This window comes from Zingiber officinale, chromosome 9B, assembly GCF_018446385.1.
Source record: "Zingiber officinale cultivar Zhangliang chromosome 9B, Zo_v1.1, whole genome shotgun sequence".
NCBI classification, from domain to species: Eukaryota; Viridiplantae; Streptophyta; class Magnoliopsida; order Zingiberales; family Zingiberaceae; genus Zingiber; species Zingiber officinale.
The window spans coordinates 65,750,543-65,771,625 of NC_056003.1; the positions used below are offsets into that span (position 1 = coordinate 65,750,543).

Here is a 21,083-nt window from a genome sequence, read left to right on the forward strand (position 1 = left end):
CCTAGCGTCGACAGTGGAGCCCTCTTCGCCGGGAGACCATGTGTCAAGCCGTGCCCTAGTCTCCAGCTGACGTCTCCTCACCGGCAGTCCGAGTCCCTTCCACCTACGACCACTACAAGAGCTAGCCCACTAGTGTCGAGTTTCCTCTCGCACCTTTGCCAAGATTCCACCAGCCAACCTCACTGTGACCTAGCGCTGTCGCCGGATCCTTATCACCTCCGACCAGTGGAGAGGAAGAGCGACTAGTTGAGGGTTTTGGAGCAACAATTACGGCTGAGAGGTATAGGTATCGTGTCCTGTGGATTTGGAATTTTATGCTCTGTGGATTTCTTTTTGATCCAGTAACTCACTTTGGGTTCGGACAGGAGCAAGGAATTCCAGCCTAGTCTTTCCCTCTGTTAAATCTCCGGTAGAGAGGAAGAACTTGGCACCGTTGCAGGTAAGACATTTATGGGTATTTGGATTGATTGGGAATGCTGACATAGAGAGTAATAGATCCTTGCAGTGTCGGCAATAGACCGTTGGTAGCAATATTCTTTGGGAAGCAAACTTTGGCAGCAACTTCTCCGACAGTGAGTTATCGGCTGAGGCATTCAACTCAGGTGAGTTTTGGTTTGAGCTTATTCTTGGGGATGATTTGGTCAAATAGATAAATTAAATTGTTAAATGAGGTTTGAGTTGTTTTAATTGGGAATTTTGAATAATGTGGAAACTCCAAGGTTTGAGTTGACTTGTGGATATAGTGAAGAGGACTTTTGTAGATAGTTATCCAAATTATATTGTCTTGGGGGTTTGACACGATGTAGAAGAACCCAGTTAATTTTGTTGTTCTTAAGGATTTTTATTTAGCTATTCATTTGAGTTGTAGCTAAATAAAAATGTATATATGTTGGTGACACAGGACCTTGACACGAGACGAGCATCTCGACGTCAGATTTGGACTAGATTTGGATATCTCTTATTGGAGGCGGGTACTTTTGACTTATGTCATTTGATATACATAGTAGTGAATTTAACAAGTTGCATTAATTATGTCCTTTATTTCTTTCGGTTAGTCACTACCCATTATCTGATACATGATTGATTGATTGCTTGATTTGCATCTCATGTATACTTTATTGTTTATACATGCTTATAGGGGGTAGTGATATACCATGCTTCACCATGTTCAGGACCTAGGTTTTTTATACCTTCTGTGTACCTTTGATTCGATATGATCCGTTGACCTAGGGTGCACTTTTCTATATATATGGATTAGGTCAGGATGTTTTTATGGTTATTGCCATGCACCATTTGCATGATTGCATGCTGTGCGATAGTCCGCTCCATTATTGTTGAGCACATCGCTACTGCACACACCACCACTCATGGGTTAGTGGTCGATTCGGGCAGAGTGTGTTGCAGCAGGGACTCTGTTAGGCACCGTTGGTCCACTTATCAGGGATTCCTCCCGTCACCGTGTACCGGGAGTTGAGAGCATTGCGCTCCCCATTTATGATTTGGGGTAGGAGGATAGGTGTACTCCGACATCATCCCGTCACTCATCGGGAGTAGTGACGACAGAGTGCACGGTGTCACACTCAGCCTCACTATTGTGTGAGATGATCGATTGGCGTCGGGGTGACCAGGACATCACATGCATGATGCATTTATTGCTTGTGTTTGTTGCATTTATATGCTGCATATTGTTTGGATACCTATGTTTGACATGCATCTGATTTCCTTATTCCTCGACCGTTTGACCTTATACTCGGGACTTGGTTAGTCAGATTCTCCTGTTTACTTGATGCATTTTATCTTTCTTATCAGGACCATGATTAGTGCTAGGTGTTGTTTCTCTACTTTGTATATCAATTGTACCTGCTGAGTGTTGGACTCACCCCGCCTCCATTGTTGTTATTTTCAGGTTGATGCTGTCCGGAGGGAGTTCCAGTCGCTAGTCCTCACTGCACGTAGTGCTAGATCCCTGCAGACCTCGAGGATTTATTTACCATTTGGTTTGGTTTTTATTTGCGTATGTGTGTACTTGGTTATTTGGATACTTGGACATCGTATGTTTTTCTTTTATATTGATGGATGTTCTATTCGATATGTTTTTACTACATGCCTGCCTGGACGGCAGAAGAGGTGAGTTTCGTCGGATTTGAGTTTTACGAGTGTAGTGGAGCAGGGTGGATTTCGAGTCAGTGTAGTATTGTGATTACTATTATTAACTGCGTGGTTGTGACAGCCAGAGGCTGAATATCTATATAAACTGCGTGGTGATTGTTTTTATTATTTGTTATTATTCCAGCCGCCTGTGGCTGAGGTATATGGGTTATGTAGAAGTTTCAGATTGTCCGCCGTACAGGGGAGATGCTGCCGAAATTTCTTCTGACAGGGATTCCTCTGGGGCGTGACACAGCTAGATAGTCACGAAACTCATGGCTAAGGTTTTCACCACCTCGATCTGATTGAAGTATCTTAATACTCTTGCCAAACTGGTTCTGTACTTCATTCTTGAATTCTTTGAACTTTTCAAAGGATTCAGACTTATGTGTCATCAAGTACACATAACCATATCTACTAAAGTCATCAGTAGATGTGATGAAGTACCTATAACCGCCTCTAGCAGTGACATTGAAAGGGCCACATATATCACTATGTATAAGTCCTAACAAATCAGTCGCTCTTTCGCTGTGCCCACTAAAGGGAGTCTTGGTCATCTTGCCTAGTAGGCATGACTCGCACGTCTCATAAGATTCAAAATCAAATGAGTCCAGCAAACCATCCTTATGGAGCTGGGATAAGCGCTTGTCATTTATATGACCTAAGCGACAGTGCCAGAGATAGGTTTGGTTCCTGTCATTTGACTTGAACCTCTTGGTATTTATGTTATAGATAGGGTTTTCAAGGTCTAGAATTTAGAGTTCGTTCATCAGAGGTGCACTACAATAGAACATATCTTTTAAATAAACAGAACAACATTTGTCCTTTATTATAAAAGATAAACCTTTCTTGTCCAAACAAGAAACTGAAATTATGTTCTTAGTTAAAGCAGGCACATAACAACAATCATCCAACTCTAGTACAAGCCCAGAGGGCAGAGATAGAAAATAAGTCCCTACAGCAACAGCAGCAACCCGTGCTCCATTGCCTACTCGTAGGTCTATCTCGCCCTTCGTCAATGCTCTGCTATTTCTCAGCGCTTGTACATTAGTACAAATGTGAGAAGCACATCAGGTATCTAATACCCACAATGAAAAAATAGAGAGGTTGACTTCTATAACATTTATACCTAAAGTAGAAATCTTATTTCTCTTCTTCTTAAGATCTTCCAGGTAACCTATGCAGTTCCTCTTCCAGTGCCCTGCTTATCCTTGATACAGTTGACGAAGATGTTCAACCATATCATAAGCACCCATTAACTCGTGTTGCTTCTGAAGCTCTGAGTTCATGGTCACGAGCATAAGAAAGGACACATCTAATGCGTCATCTTGATGCTTCTTGTAAGCATCTCGGTCAGTTCGCATGGCAGTGACAGGAGGAGCCTCCAGAATGGGCTGCTCCAGAACGTACAGTTTACGTTCTTGGGTGAGAACTATTCTCAGGTTCCTGTACCAGTCCAGGAAATTTGCTCCGTTGAGCTTGTCCTTCTCAAGGACAGAACGCAAGGAGAAAGAGTTCGTATTCGACGTCATGGTTTTCTACAACAGAAAATGTAGAAAATAAATATCATATTCTTTTAAATCATTTAATTAGGCCTTTAACTAAATGATGCTCCCACTGAATTATATAATTTTGTAGAATCAAGCGAGTGATGTGGTCAAACCACACTTACTAGATTCTAACCAACTAGCTATAATTCGTGTGGGACAAGATCCACATCATACTACGCCTTGAGTTAGCTTTGGATAAATCGCCCAAGACTTAGTATGATCGGTAGGTAACAATTTACCAATTACATCTCTATGCAACTCTTGTTTATAGGATCATTATCCAAAGTTATATTAAAACTTGAGTTAGCTTTGGCTAATACGCCCAAGAATTAATATAAATGTGATTATGTCCTATATTCCAACTATTGGAAATATGCCTATAGTTTTACTCGATCGAACCGAGTTAACTAGTTAATCAATCTAATTGAGTTGTACTCACCCATGCGTTGATAGGCAGGACCAAGATTGTCCCTCCGTACCTTACCAAGATAATATGTGTTGTTCTGTTTTAGCAGATTCAACAACACATGTGATCGAGGTAGTGATAGGTATCACGACATGGTAGGCATTTTAGAGTTGACGCGATTTAGATCTAATCTAATCGACGATGTGTATCATATACTCGATTTAGATCTAATCTAATCGTAGAGGAGGTGCATCATGTGCGTGACTTAGATCTAATCTAATCGTCAAGATGTATCATATACACGATTGATCGAATCGAATCGTTAAGGCGCTAATTAACTACTTTACTAGCATGCATCAAATACACACACACAAGCAATTAATTATATTATTTGTGATTAGTCATGGCCCTACTACAATCTTCTCAAGCCAATGAGAAGATCGGATGGTCAACCTAAGGTCAACAACTTCTCAAGCTCCTCCCTTTGACCACCTTGTGTTGCTCACGCCCTTCTCGTAACTCCGTCTCGAGTGAACCTTCCACCACTCTAATTTTGTACATTACAATTTTGAAACTCGAGTTACATTCGAGTCTAAACTAATTTACAACAAGAATAAATGGAGAAAGGCACGACGCATAGGTCGCGTATCAAATATACAGCACACACAATACAAATGACGGCGCGCATGCCGTAATATGAATTACAACACAAATATACCAATCCAATTGGGTCTTTTTGGGCCATGACTATCAAAAATTATACATAATTCTAAATTATGTATTTTCTATAATTTTATGCAATTTTTACTATAATTTTTACAATTTTTACGAGTAAAAATTCCCGGCGGTCCCGTTTAGCGGTTTTCGGACGCAATCGCGGAACGAATCCCCTTGCGGGGCCAGGGGCAGTGCCCCTACCCGCGATATAATTATCACGAGTGTCCCTAAGTGATCCTACAGCACCTTAGCCCGCTGTCCCAAACGTTTTGGGGCGAAACCTTGCCGTTTTAGAAAAATCTTCTCGGTAGTCAAAGCCTACAAGTGTCGAAACACTTGTGCTTCTCTTCTACGAAAAAAATACACATAAAAACCATAAAAACCATAAAATTATAGAAAGTTACAGAATCTATATTTTTCATAAAAAATCAAATTAAACTCGTACTCGCTTCGCACGTGGCTCTAATACCACTGTTGGGTCTTTCGGGCCGCGAAAACCGCTTTTTCGCCTCGCGGAAACCCCGAAACCCCGCCACCAGATCCGTGCGAAGAATAAAACTTTCAAAAAACTACGAGTACGAGTTTACCAACCTATAGGTCTACACTAGAACTATATGTTAAAGAGTTTTACCCTCGTAGCGTGTCCTTCGCGAGTCCCGCTTGTCCAAGGAGATGCCGGATCTCAGGTTGTCAAGGTAGACAACTCTCTATGCGTATCCACACGAACTAATTAGGTGGAGAAGACCAAACAATAGGTGTGCTAGCACCTAGGTGGTTCGGCCAAGGAGAAGAGGATAGGAGAAGGAGAGCTTGAGGAAGAAGATGATGGAGTTACTCACACAAAAATTAAACTCATTTCATCCAATAAAGTGGCCGGCCACACTTATGTGGTTTGTAACCCCCATGGGATACCAAGAGTCACAACTCTTGGTAACTCCCATGAGGTGGCACTTAAGTAACCATGATGATGTGGAGCATCATCATTGGTCCACTTAATGTCAACTCACCAATGAGGTGGCATAAAGTAAAGTCAAACTTGACTTTTCCTCTTCCTCTCAAGTCAAGTCAAACTTGACTTAATCTCTCTCATAGTTGATCTAATCCAACCATTTAATTCAAACCAATTTAATATAATGAATCTAATTCATTTAATTAAATTGATTCAATGAGTCATAATCAAAATTAGACTCATTGAACACATGAATCAACTTGAGTCCAGCTCAATTAGCCCAATTAGGATTACTTTTAATCCAATTTGATTCATCACATGAATCTAATCCTCTTGGTTCATCATATGAACCTAACGTCCATCTAATTATCCTTAGTGTGTGACCCTATAGGTTCTTGTAACGTTGGCAATGCCCCTAAACCCATTTAGGAGCATAAGTAATGAGCGGTATCTAGCAGCACATCATTACTACCCAAGTTACAAGAATGTTGAGATCCAACATCACCTTGTGACTATTAATTGTGACTCCTCACAATATATGACAAGTGTCCTTCTATCCTAGACATCTAGATTGATCAATGTGAGGCATAGACCGTGTCATCCTCTGACCAATCTAAATCTTGAACTCCAAGTAGACTCACTAAATCAAATGAGCTCAATATCTCATATTGACTCATTTGATGCGGCCATGCACTTCGTGGTCTCACTCTATCAAGAATATCGATGTCTCTCTCGTCATATAGGAGGGATAGATCCCATCTACATCACTCACATCCCTTTGCATAATTCGTTACATACCCAGTAATCGCCTTTATAGTCCACCCAGTTACGGGTGACGTTTGACGACACCAAAGTACATAACTCCTTATGTAGGGATCCATGGTGACTTCAGGTCTAAGGACTAGTAGTCATACTAATAGCCACATGAGAAAGTATATGACACTCATATAACAATCCATGATACTTTCTCATGGCGGGTCATTCAGTATACATTCTCCAATGTATACCAATGTGTCAACTTGATATCTCTATATCCATGACTTGTGAGATCAAGTCATCGAGTTGACCTACATGCTAGTCTCGTCGCATTAACATTATCCCTGAATGTTAATACTCGACTAGGAATGATTAAGAGTAGTGTTCCCTATGTCATCTCACTATCGGTTCAACTAACCGATTGATATAGGTAAGAATTTTCTACTCAAGGACGTTATTATACTCAGTTTATTTGGCACCAATACAAGTAGGTATAATAACCAAAAATAAATGCCTTTATTTATATAAGAATATGATACAACAAGTCCATAATATAATCATCAAATGATTGGCTCTAGGACTCTAAGTAACAGGACTCTATCTTATTAGATTATGCATGATATTTTGTTATTCACCTAGTGAGGTTGCTTCCATGCTTATCCTTAATCCTCTTGTGTGTGATAGCACTTGTGATACTTGACACTCTAGAACTTGCTTTGATTCTTTTTGAAATTATGGTAACATAAGCTTGCATGAATATGATAGAGGCAAATTTTCTTATTCATCTCTTAGTTGTTTCTATACTTTGTTGTTCTTACCAGTAAGCATTTCACCTATTGCTTTCATGTTTTATTGTACTTCCCTTGTCATATCTTCTCATTGTCATTATATTTTCACTATCATATTTTTATCGATTCATTCATTCCCTAGTCCTTTGATGAGAGCATTGGGTGATTGCATGATGAGTTACATTTTCATTGTCACATCTTTATTGGTTTATTTTTTAAGCCCCCTATTGTTGAGTTTTAGATGATTTGTTGTGTTGTCCGAGATAGACAAGTTTAAGTGTGGGGGGAAGCGAATTTGTATGGACGAATGTTTGTGAAAAAAAAAATCTCTCTATGTACTAAAAGAAAAAAAAACATCAAAAAAAAAAGTTGAAAAAAAATAAAAAGAGAGGAAAAAAATTTCTCAAGCATTTGTTATTTTGTTAGTGATGAACAAGAAGGAACGTCTCCATGGAAAGATTGATGTATACTCATTTTACATTGTTATTGAGAGATTCTCATGAGTTAGTTGTTAATACATACATGTATTTTGGAGATGTTATAGTTGTTAATGTATATTGTATTGAGAATATGTAAAGAGAGTTGAGTGTTGGATATTTGGGCGAGGTTTTGATACATTATTTGATTGTATTCTTCATGTTGATTACCCTAATGCTTTCATATTCTCTTTGAATTCCTTTATGTCTATCCTTCTTGTTCTATTGTTTACTTTTAAATCCCTTCATGGTTGGTTATAAAAGGAAAATTTTAGAAATTAAAATCTCTCTTTTAAAATATGTGGATGATTACAAAAAAGGAAAGTTTTATCAAAATTAAAATCTCTTCCTTTTAAACTACAAATAAAGAAAGATTAAAAACCTTTCTCTTAATCCTTTGTAGAAGGCTATAAAAGGAAAGATTTAAAATTTTTAAAACTCTCTTTTAAAATCATGGTTCCCACAATAGGAAAGATTTCAAAATTTAAAACTCCCTCTTTCAATGTGGCCGGCCACCCTTGCTTGGGCTCCAAGCTAGGTCGACCACAACTTACCTCCCATCTTGGTATGATTTGGCCGGCCCTAGCTTGGGCTCCGAGCTAAGCTTGGCCGACCATTTCAAGATGGGTAAGAAGTTGGGTTTTAGGTGGATATCAGACTTTATAAATAAGAGGCTACAATTGGAACCGAGAGGAGGAATTGGTTTTGGTCTCCCGATGAGCTTGAGCTTCCCGTGTTCGCCCCTAACACCCAACTCAAGTTCATCAATAATAACTCATGCCACTAAAGAGTTATTATTGCACTACCGCACCAATCTCATATTACAATATGGGCTCTTTCTTATCATGAGTGTGTTAGTCTCCCTGTGTTTAAGATATTAAATGCCCACTAATTAAATTAGTTACTGACAACTCACTTAATTAATATCTAGCTCCAAGAGTAGAACTAACCACTCAACCTTATTGTCATGTCAGACTAAGTCCACCTGTAGGGTTTACATGACAATCCTTATGAGCTCCTTATGGGGACATCATCAACCTAGATTACTAGGACATAATTTCATTCTATAATCACAATATACCATATAAATAATATCATTTCCCAACTTATCGGGCCTATTGATTTAACGAACTAAATCGCGCTCTTTGATAAATTAAAGAAATAAATATTAAATATACGTGCTTGTTATTATATCATGATTAAGAGTACGCACTTCAATAATAACAGAGATTTTTTTTCTTTTATATAGTCAGTATAAAAAGAAACTACCTCAAATGGTCCTGCTCAATACACTCATAGTGTACTAGTGTAATTTTATAGTCAAGATAAACTAATACCAAATTACACTACAACCACTCCAATGGTTTGTCTCATTCCATCTTGGTTGTGAGCTACTATTTATAATTTATAAGGAACTGATAACATGATCTTTTGTGTGTCTCCTCACACCATGTTATCTACAATATAAATTAAATGGACAACTACACTTAACATAAATGTAGATATTTGACCAATGTGATTCTTATTTCAAAATAAATATTTTCAAAAAGTTAAACTTTTAGTATACACTCTAATAATGACACATGAGATACTACATACTGGAGGATGCTATGGGTATTTGTACTCCATTACCGAGGATAGGGATGCTGATGCGACCATGTCATGATGTTATGGTTGCTAGGATTTACTATGTCTGGCAAGCTCGCAATCATTTATGTTTTGAGAGTGAGGCATTTGAGGGAGATATTGTATTTAGGAAAATCCAAACCGATGTATAGCATTCTTTGGATATTTACTCAGACATGGTGCTACACAAGCTCTAAATAGGTATCCAAAAAAAAAGATACTTAGACCGGGCGCTATGCTAGGCCTAGATAGGTGTAAAAAAAATCAATTTTCCTTTGATGCATGAGTCAGGAGTTTTCTTTGGAGCCATAACACTTGGATGGAGCACCTCTTTGGAGATCTTCTAGCAATGAGCCAATTAGAGCATCTACGGGAGCTACATCGACTTGGGAGCTAGTGGGGAGATCACGCATCAGGCTTAGTGAGGTGGTCCCATATTTATTTTTTGTGGGGATGGGGCATCATTTGTTCGAGAGTGAGTGAGGTACATTTTGGTGCATAAGGTGGGATTGTACACTAATAGTGTCACGCCCCAAAGGAGTCCCCGTCCGAAGAAATTTCGGCAGCATCTCCCCTGTACGGCGGACAATCTGAAACTTTCTACATATCTCCATACCTCAGCCACATGCGGCTGGAATAATAATAATAAATATAACACAACCACACAAACATCCACGCAGTTATATATATCAAACAAAGTAGTAATACTCTGACTCGAAAACCACCCTACTCAACTACACTCGTAAAGCTCAAAACCGATGAACTCACCTCTTCTGCCGTCTAGGCAGGCATGTAGTAGAATAAAATCCAAATCCAAATCCATCGACATAATAAAATCTGTACCATGTCCATAAGTAGAATAATCCAAAAACAAAACAAGTTTAAAACATAGTCTATGAAAGAAAAAACCAAAAGACTAATCATATCCTCGAGGTCTGCAGGGACCAGCAACTGGAACTCTCTCCTGACAGCATCAACCTGAAAATATCAACAATGGAGGCGGGGTGAGTCCAACACTCAGCAGGTACAATTGATATGCAAATCAATCAATCAATCAATCAAGCACGTACCAAGATTTGGGTAGTGATTAACCGAAACAGATAAGAAACACAATTAATGCAACATGTTAATTTCATTACTAAGCATATCAAAGACAAAAAGTCAAAAGTACCCGCCTCCGATAAAATGGTCCAAATCTGACTCCGAGATACTCGTCTCGCGTCAAAGTCTTGTAATACCAAACATATACGATTATTTAGCTAAATTCCTATAAATAGCTAAATAAATTCTTTAACCCTAAATTAGGGCAAAAACCCTAATTCCAAAAACACATAAACCTAATCAACCGACACATGAATAATCATCTAACAAAAATCAAGTACACTACGATCTACAACTAAGCAAATGCTTAATCCAGATACCCAATAAACCTTACCTACTCTCACAGCCACTGTTATTAATCCACAATTAGGGATTGTGCCGCCAAAAGGAGTAGCCGCTGTTGGAGACCAGGACCCTACAATCAGAGACCACCCAACATAGTATTGCTCACGGTAGAACACAAAACAAAGCACAAAAAGGAAAAACCAACTCTAAACCCTCACCTTCAATCACTGCTAAGACACGACACAGAAAAATGGAAACACGGTGTCGGCTCGATCAAACTGACAGAGAGATCAGTGAGGGCATCAGCAACTGGGGCGGCAGTGTGCAGCGGTGAAGAGGCTAGGGCAGAGGTGGCCGGCGGTGAATCTAGGGCATGGCTCAGTGGAGGAGGCCAATGCTAGGGCTCGGCACAGTGGAAGAAGTTGGCGGAGGAGGGCTCGCTAGGGCAAGCGAGGAAAAGGTGATTGGCTTCGGGCAGAGAAGGCATCGGGAAGAAGTCGGCGCTATGGCTCGGTTGCCGGCACAGAGGATCGACCGAGGAGAGTGGCTGGCAATCGGGAAACTAGGGCTCGGCTCTGCCCTTGGTTGAAGTTGTGCACCGGGAAGGAGAGAAACGAGGGGGTCGCAAGCCCGAGAGGAGAAATCGGTCGGAGAACTAGGACCGAGGAGAATAGCTCGGCTTCACCGAGAATAGGAGAAGATAAAGGGAGGAACCGCCGTGGCCGGCGGTTAGGGCACCGAAGGAGAAGGCGCGCGGCGGCGTCGGGGAGAAGAAGGAAAGGGGTGCGGGACGGCTCGGGTTCGGCGACAAAAGCAGAGGAAAAGAAATAAAGAAATAAAAATAAAAGGATATATATATATAATCTTTTCCTCGCTTAAATCGGGTAGCCTAAACAGGCTTTTCCGGACCCCGTTCTTGTCCCCGTTAACTCGTCCATACGAGCTCCGAAACATTTCCAAAAAATTTCCAAAAATTCCTTTATTAACATTTGCCTATTTTTGGTATTTTACAAATAGGGCTTGAGAGGGGTTCTCCCATTTTATTTTGTTGTAGGCAGTTCACATATCTTTGAGGCGAGAGCATATTTGTGAGATGCAAACTTTTATTTCTTTTCTTTTGTTTTTCTTTATTGGGAGACATGGATGAGAATGGTGAATAGATCCACCATAATGATCTATCTAGTCCATAGCAAACATCTACGGTAAAGAAGCGCCAAATCCATTGATGGCTGGGGCTTTGCCAAAAAGGTTAAGAGGGTGAATAGATATACCATAATAAGCAAATGACTCATGGTAAAGATGTACCAAACCTATTGATGTCTAAGGTTTTATCAAAAAGCCCAAGAGGATATATAGATACACCAGAATGATCTATCTTGTCTGCAGCAAATGACTCATGGTAAAGACACAACAAATCCATTGATAGCTGACTACTTGCTAAAAGTGGGTGCTATAACCAGCCACAGGATGATTGGTTAGTGATGCATGAGCCAACATATAGGGATGATCAGAGGGGTTGGACCACATAGTATTAGAGGAGTTGGAGTTTCCCTCTTTAGACAAATGGAGGCTAGCATTGGTAGGGACTGATATAGAGGATAGATGGCCTAGGGATGATTGCTATGGACTCAATCTAGAGAATGGGGATGGGATAGTGGACAGTTATTGATAGGCTCCATTGGCTATGATTATAGTGGACTGATTGCTAGTCCACCTTGGATGTTTCGGCCAATGAAGTTGGTTAGCTCAAGGAACGATTGACACCTTTTGGGATTTGTGACAATGGATGTATTTTGGGAGGTTGGTACAGTGAGAGTATGCATACATATATATGGTTCCGACTTAGATGGGTTCATACCTTAGATAATTACTTGGATCTAATACTTCATTAGAAACGATTGGCTACCTTTGGACACGTGTTTATTTATACTATTTTCTTGATGATATATGATTTATATTTCATAAAAAAGGGTAAGATGCAAATTACTAATACTCTATATAGAGCATAGTCCTAGACTCTATGTATGAGGGCATGAAATTGAGTCACTGTAGGTACACTCACCTCCCCAAAGAAATACGAATGCATCCTATCTAGTCTAATATGGGAGCAGCAGTTACCAAATGGCAATTCCCTAGGAGGATATTATAAAAAGGGGCATGTAGAAGGTCTAAGTTTCAAATGGTCCATAATGATAGTAGGATAAATATAAGGTCCCTCCCTGCAACCCTAGTCATGTAGGTAAGGTTATCAACCTTGACCAAGTTATTATATATCTTGACACATAATTCTGAGTTAACCAGGCTAGTACAATAAACAAGGTTACCCAGCTGATAATAGTCAACTATCTCTAAAGTGGAAATCCATGAACTTAGATAGAATGCCCTATCAATAGACTTAGGAAGTAGTGATCTAAATGATAATGATAAAAAACTACTCCTAAGCTCCTAATTGGGAAACCTAATGTCTATTCTAGGAGTACTAAGTGAACTAACCTTAGTGGTCTTTCTTTTAATCCTATCAATAATAAATACATAAATGTATTTCTAACTACCAAAGTAATAAAAAAATTAATCAGGGAGTTTCAGGTGTTACCTTGGAATTTTTTGGAATTTTATAAAGAAACAGAAGACCTAAGCTGACCGAACTTGGATCGAGGTCAAAAATGGGGAAGAAATCAGAGGAAATATCCAAGTTGAGGCGATTGTAAGCTGTGGTATCAAGCACCTCTTATATCGATTTCCAAGCGCATGTATCTATACAGGTGCCTAGACGCATGCCACTATTGGGGTGCCTGGATTGGTTTCAGGTGACTCAATGGAGAAAACCATGGGCACCAAGATGAAAACCGTGGGTGCATCAGGAAGTGGTTTGGGGTGCTTGAGTTGGATTCAGGCGCCTCTATAGGGGCGGTGCGTGGTGCTTATATTTGATATAGGCACCTGGGTTCATTAACTTCATCTAACAAAGAAAATTTTTTAAATTAATTTAAGTAAGATTAGGTTATCTTGATTTAGTTTAAGTTAGATCGATTTTACGAATTAATTTTAAATTAAAAAATAGGTAAATTTGAATTAATTAGGATAATTAAGTTCAATTTGAATTAATTAGGTTAAATAAATTAGTTAATTAAGTTAGATTAACTTATTTTATTTAAATTAAATAAATTAGTTCATTTAATTTTATTGGTTCTAATTAAATTAGACTTAAGTCTAGTTAAGTTTGATGGGATAAGTTAAATAAAATTAAGTTGAATTAATTTAGTTAAATTAGGTTAAATTTAATTAAGTTAAGTAAATTAGTTAAATTTGTTAATTTAAGTAAATTAGTTGATTACTTTGAATTAAGTTAAATTGATTTGGTAATTAGATTTACTTAGATTAATTAAATAAATAAATTAGATTTAAGTATGATAGATAAATTAAGTTGATTAAATTAGATTAAGTCAAGTTTAATTAATTAAGTTAAATTTGAATCAATTAAGTTGCCATTAATTAATTAATTAGTTTAAGTTTAATTGATTAGTTTAAGTTTAATTAATTAGTTTAAGTTTGATTAATGAAGGGATTATTAAATTTATTTGTATTTGAATTAGTTGGAATAAGTGGTTTAGTTAATTAAGTTATATTGTAAATTGATTAAGCTAATTTTAAATTAGTCCTAATATCCATCTTATCATTTTCTAAGTTTTCAAATAAGTTACCTTATAGATTATGTGAGATAGTTATTAATTTTATCTTTATTAATTTAATTTGAATTCTAAGAATTAATTGACGTTTGAGTTAAATTCAAGTTTAATAATTATTCAATTAAGTATACATTCAAAAAATTTGGCTCTAGGATGTGGCAAGACATAAGAGTCTTTTTGTGTATCAGAGCAACGAGCATTTCTAGACAAAATCATTTTAAAAAATTATACACTTAATTTTTTTTTCTTGAAAATCCTTGGCCTAACTAGTCTAAAATGTAGCAAGATAGTTTCGGTTAGTTTCACTTAGCAAAGTAGACCAAATAGGATATGTCTTACCCTACTTGACTCTCTAAATCAAGCTTTCCTAATGTACTATCCTTGCCTCACCCTAGCACTTGGTTGGGCATGCCTTAATCAAGCCTAAATCTAAACTAACCATTCTAAGTCAAGCATAAAAATAAGCGTGTTGAGATTTTTTGTTATCAAACAAACATACAAGTTTATCTAATAATAAAAAAAAAAGGATTTTCTATTGGCTCCTCTTGGATCATAACATCGAAAAGGTCTATCAATGTAATGAATTTAACCATTGGGAATCCAATATTGGTTTGATTCAATTTGATTAATCAAGTTTGATTTGAGGACCCATGTTTGGACTTGATTTCTAGTGGTTCAATTAACAATTGATAAATATGATTTGAAATGAGACTTAGCCTTATATCCTAGTCCGGATTGATTGTATACCCTTTGTTTTCCAAGAATCATATCAAGATTTTTGGAACCTAAAGTGAACCATTCCAATGAATCCTTAACTTCTTTGACTTAATCTTTTAGAGTGGAATTTTCTTCCTCAAGTTGTTGAATTTGAGTTTAAGTTTCACTTTGAACTGGTTTAGTCAAAGAACTTGGGTTAGTCTCCTCCTTAAGGGATTTTACCTTCTTTTAGAGTAACTTGACATGAACATTGGACTTAGCCAATTTATGAGTCAAATAGGAAATGATACAACTCCGGATCAACTCCAAGCCAATGAGACATGACTACAAGTCGAGATGTACATCCCGAACCACGAGGAGCATGAAGGGGACTTGCACGTGCCAGCTGAGCTGATAATGAAAACAGAGGTCAAGCAAGTTCAACATGTTGTACAAGCATTGACTTCTCATATCTTGGAAGGGCAGGCTATGGAGTTACAGTCGGGATGCCATGCCGAATGATCAACTTCATACAAGTCGACCCTAAAATGGGTCAATTAGCTGCGGAAGAATGGAATATCATGATGCAACATGTTCCTAGCCAAATACCATACTAGAATGGTGGGAAAACACATCATTCTGGTTGGAATTGGTGTGCCATTTAATGCCACCTACATTTTGGACGAATTCCCAAGTTGGAGGAAAGCTAGAGGGAGTGTGCATAAAGACTTGCATTCATCATCTTCTCTTTCCATGCATTGGAAACTACCATTTGTTGGAAAGGGAGTGTGCATGAAGACCTGCATTCATTATCTTCTCTTTCCATGCCTTGGAAACTACCATTTCTAGTTCTATATAATGTCTTGAGTAGATATCAAAGAGGGTAGAAAACATTATATTTTGAGAGAGTTTGCCTCCTTGTTGTTCTTCAGCAACTCTGCAGGGATTACGGGTGAGCACTTATAATTCTCAACACTTTTATAATATCGGTTCTTGGTTTTGTTATAATCATTGGGTCGATATTCTCCATTGTTCTCATAATATTGGTTCTTGATTCTCTATAATCAACGGGTCAATATTCCATCCCTCTGAAACCTCCTTTGGACGATCCCGGAACTGAGTTTCAATCTTATTGTTGTTGGGTCTCGCGGCATTGTTCGTCGAGGTTCGCATCAGGAAATCATATTATATAACTTTTCAACTAAAGCAGGACTTACAATGGTGTTGGAACCTTCTAAATCGGATACGAATATGTGGCTTGACTCAGGCTCAGTTTTAGATTTTGTCTTAGACTCGGTCTCGATTACTTGTTCTCATGCCAGTTGTGCAAGGAGGCTTACTTGATTTTGTTCTTCTTTGTCTAAGTCTTTTGACGAAGATTCATCCACGTTGCTTGTAGTGTCTTCTTTCTTCTTTGCTTTTTGGTGTCTTTTAGATTTGGACATTCTGCCTTGAAATGTCTCTTTTGGTTGCACCCATAGCATGTTACCTCTAACTTTCCTTTTAGAGTTTGGCTTGGTCCTGACTTGTTTCCCTTCATTTAGATCACCTTCTTGATTTCGTGTTTGGTGAATCCTTTTTTCTTTTTGTATTGTTTCCAAACTAGATTGACTAGTTTGGTGGTGATTTTGTCATCATCTTCATATTCATCTTCAGACTCGGGCTTGAATCAGGACTGGTATTTTGGTTCCTTCATTTGATTTTTTTTACAAGTAAAATAATCCCTTTTTTGGCATGGTATGCATTAATTTGTTCAAGCAATTCAAACTTGGAAAATAATTCATCTAACCTAATGGAAGAAAGATCCTTGGAAACTTTATAAGCTTCTACCATAGATGCCAATAAAGTATTCCTTGGAAAAACATTTAGGGTATACCTTATGATGCCATGATTTTCTACTTTTTATCTAATTGAATGTAGACCTTTGAGTAGGTCTTGAATCCGGGTGTGCAGTTGACCTACCGATTCTCCTTCCTGCATTTTAATATTATACAGTTTGCTAAATATTAAATCATGTTTACTTACTTTGTGTCGGAGGACCCTTCATGTAGCCTAATTAGCTTGTCCCAAAGATCTTTGGCACTTTTGAATAGTCTAACCCGGTTCAACTCTTCTTTGCTTAAGCTGCACTAGAGGGTTTGAGTAGCCTTTGCATCCATCTCGATTCTCTCCATTAGATGTGGATCCTAGTTCTCACATCCCATCGGGTACTCCATTTCCATTACGAGATAGTGCTAACCTAGTTTGGATAACGATCCACATTTCCACCTGGGATTTTAGGTGGAATTCCATCCGACCCATTTATTCGCCGAAGTCTTTGCTAGAGAAGAGTGGTGGTCGAGTGGAATTGTATCTTCTTGATAGGACATTTAAAGTAACTCTTGCACAATAAAAAAATGACACAAAATATACCAAAACTTGGTCTTAGATAAGTAGTGTAGGAGAAAGATTATATGAAAAAGAAACTTGAGTGGTGTTACATCAACTTCGAGAAATAAAAAAATATGAGCGAGAAAAAAGATTTATTATAAGGGGTGATTGTACTGATTTTGATTGACAATGAAATGATGAAAACATCGAAAAAAAATATTGAACGATGGTTACACCAATTTAGAGTGACCCCACTCTGATATCATTGTAGGATCGAAAGAATTGCCAGAGGGGGTGAATAGAGCATGTTGTTTTTTCACTTTTTGAACAATACAAGAATACGCAACAAAAATAACAAAATGAAAATAAGCACAAGGCTAACCCTTTTATTTTTACTTGGTTCACAACCTGATAATTAATAGTCCAAGGCTCGCACTCATAGAGTGCTTTCATTAGGAAATTCACTAATAGCATGAATGTTACAAGCATATATAGATTTTAAAGTGTAAGTAAATAAAGATAAGTATACCAACGACTGAGAGTAGCGTTTATCCATTGTAAGAAAGTTTTTGAGCAGTGGAGAGTAGTTTGGACTTGTGAAAGTTGATTCTAAGCTGTTGATCGAGACCATCTTTTCTAGCCTTATCCAGGCGCTTAGATCTCTTCTAAGTGCCTCAATCAAAGCATCTCTGATCTATTACCATCACAGCTTATCCACTTCTAGGCACCTAAATCCCTTCTAGACACCTTGATCCCAGACTTGGTGAGTTCTCGACGAATTCTCGATGAAGTTCTATCCTGGTTGAGCCTATCCCATCCCAAGCGCCTGGATCTCTTCCAAGTACTTGGATGCTAATGTGCGCCTACCAATCAAAGGCTGCCACCTCATCCTACTATGAGTCGAGGTGATTAGGGTGCCGGGATCCCTTCCAGGCACCTATATTAGCTTAGGAGGATCCCTTCTAGGCACCTGGATGAGCTCTTCCAGACCTTTTGACTTCTATATCACAGAATTAGCACAGAAAATACAATAATATGAAATAGAATGATTTGACAGTGTTTGGACTGTCCGGTCCTAACTTTCAAATTTTGCTGAAATCCTAGATCGGACTGATGTCTACTATTTCCTCAACAGGGAATACATCTTTAGCTATTCCTCTTAGAAGAGTTTACCTGTTGCCAAATATCTAGTCATCCAGACCTGTTTGAAATTTTACTCACCATCCGATCTTGACCTTAAGGACTTCCTACTAGATGTTCGATTCTCAACCCGTCTAGACTTCTGTCTAATGTCCGTGACCCCAGGGCTTCCGTCTAGTGTCCTCAACTTCTAGGACTTCTTCTTGACATCCTCAATCTGCCAAGACTTCTACCCAGTCCATTCGACCAGAACTTCCGTACCAGTCCACTTGATTGGGATTTCTTTGTCTAACCATAACTAGGATATTCATGCACACTTAGTTAACTTTGTTAGATTACAATAACCCTTAACTTTGAACCTTTACAAATATCAAAATACAGATTTAATTATCTAGTGCTTCTAGCACCAACAAATGGTTAATGACTAGTTTGCAAAATCACGATCCTAGATTATAGGATAGCATGATCCTGCGATCTGGAGCACCAAATCAATCTTAGATAATACATGATCATATTTTTTTTAGTGGAATCAAAGAAGGATCAATGAGATTATTGGGATCGTAGTAAGATCAGAGCAAGATTAGTAGACACTTTGAGAGACTATAATTTTTGACTCCGATTAAACTATAGAACCTATAATATATCAAATTGAAATATGTTTAGAGATCTATAGTTATTTATTAGATGCATCATTTAAAGTTTTTTTGGATGCTGAGAAGATTTTTAATCTTTGTGTTTATTATCTTTTAGACTATTTGTGATTTAGGTTATTTCATCTTTTGCATAGTTAGGGTTAGGATTATGAGACTATTTAAATTTGTATTTAGTTATTTTTGAGTTAGTTTTTTATCAATAATATTTTATCATTTCTTTTCTTCAAAATGATGAGTTTTTAGATATCTATTACCTAGTATTTTATGGAATCAATAGATCTTTAGAAGATTATTTTCGATATTTGTGTTCGAATCAAAGGTTTCAATAGCTTCCACTACGTCAGCTGTTTTATTGACTTTTAAAGTGAGTCATCTTGTGAACTAAGGGAATATTTTTGAGATTAAATGCTATTATTAGTATTGTATTAATAGAAATTTTGTATTGTTTTCATTTTGTGATATAAAAATATAAATATTATTGAGTATTATTATGCTAGAATGATAATTAATTTAAATTTATATAAATAATAATATCATCTATGATATCAAATGTTGACTATTATATCTATATACAAAATTATTAATTTATTTATATGTAAATAACCTTTTTAAATATATTTTTTAATTATTAATCATACTATAAAATATCAAGAGTAAACATGTTTATTTATTGTTTTTTAAAAGGGTAAATTTTTTCTATAATATATGAACTCGAGTAACATAGAGATTCAAATAATAATTTCATAAATTATTTGGGTGAATTTGTAATTTAAGGAGTCCTTTAAGTGAAATCCTCCTGCCCATCCCCCTCTTACTGATTTGTCGTTACGTTGGAAGATCGAAATGGGGCTAAACGCATCGAAGCGTGTGGAGCGAGTGCTGAGTTCCTCTCCGGAGTTTGATGCCGCCTGCGAGGCCGTCTATGACCGCTGCCTGTCGGAGGCGCAGCACGCCTTCCCGGGTGTCCGCCGCTACCAGCTTGTCGAAGCGGCCGCCGGCCTCTACGGCTTGATTTCCGGGGGCATCACCCTCGTAGGGAGATGGGTCCCCAAGCCCCCCGGCCGTGCTCAGGTCGATGCGACCATCCGAAGGGTTCTCCCTGGCGCTTCTGACGACCTTGCACGGGCTGAGTTCCGGGCCTTCGCGGTGGATCTATTCAGGGATGCTGTGTTAGCCGGAGCAGGGCGGGCGGTGCTCCGCGGTGTTCCCATCGGTGTCGCGGGGATTGCCGGCCTCGGGGTGGCGACGAGGGCCGGAGGGGAGGTGATAGCTAGGATTATGGGAGTGTACGCCGTGGGAATCACCGCCGCCGTGTACCTGAGCTTGTCGTGAATCAAGGTTAGGATCGCCGCCGGTGGCAACACATTAGGGCCGTGGACCGACTGCATCCAATAATTCGGTTTGTAAAATGTGGTACTCTATTATCATATAACAAATTTCAGACCTCTTGCGCTCGTCCTCATTTACATTAGCACACTGTAGCCCTTTTTATCCGATGGATTAAAAATTTGGGGCTAACTATTGGATATGATGCTGTAGTTCAATGGATATAATATTGTGCTTATTTCCTGTAACGCCCACTCTTTCTCTTCCCCTGGCACGATAAAGGCGACATTTCACGAACATACATACATGCATATGAAATCATTGCAGCGGAAGAAAAAAAAATCTATTTTAATTTTAAAACTTAATAATATAAACAAAACATGTGAACATGCTAACATTCAGGCATATAA

At 38.2% G+C, this 21,083-nt stretch overlaps 1 protein-coding gene across 1 annotated transcript; it reads left to right on the forward strand.

The window, feature by feature from the left end:
* The first annotated feature begins 20,129 nt into the window (after window positions 1-20,129).
* LOC122024361 lies at window positions 20,130-20,818 on the forward strand. The gene has a single exon (XM_042582973.1). It carries the CDS (start codon window positions 20,191-20,193, stop codon window positions 20,677-20,679), a length of 489 nt encoding a protein of 162 aa, XP_042438907.1. The 5' UTR covers window positions 20,130-20,190; the 3' UTR covers window positions 20,680-20,818.
* Window positions 20,819-21,083: the final 265 nt, after the last annotated feature.

Bases quoted from the DNA above. Each gene is read 5' to 3' on its own strand.
- LOC122024361 (XM_042582973.1), top strand. From the start codon at position 20,191: ATGGGGCTAAACGCATCGAAGCGTGTGGAGCGAGTGCTGAGTTCCTCT.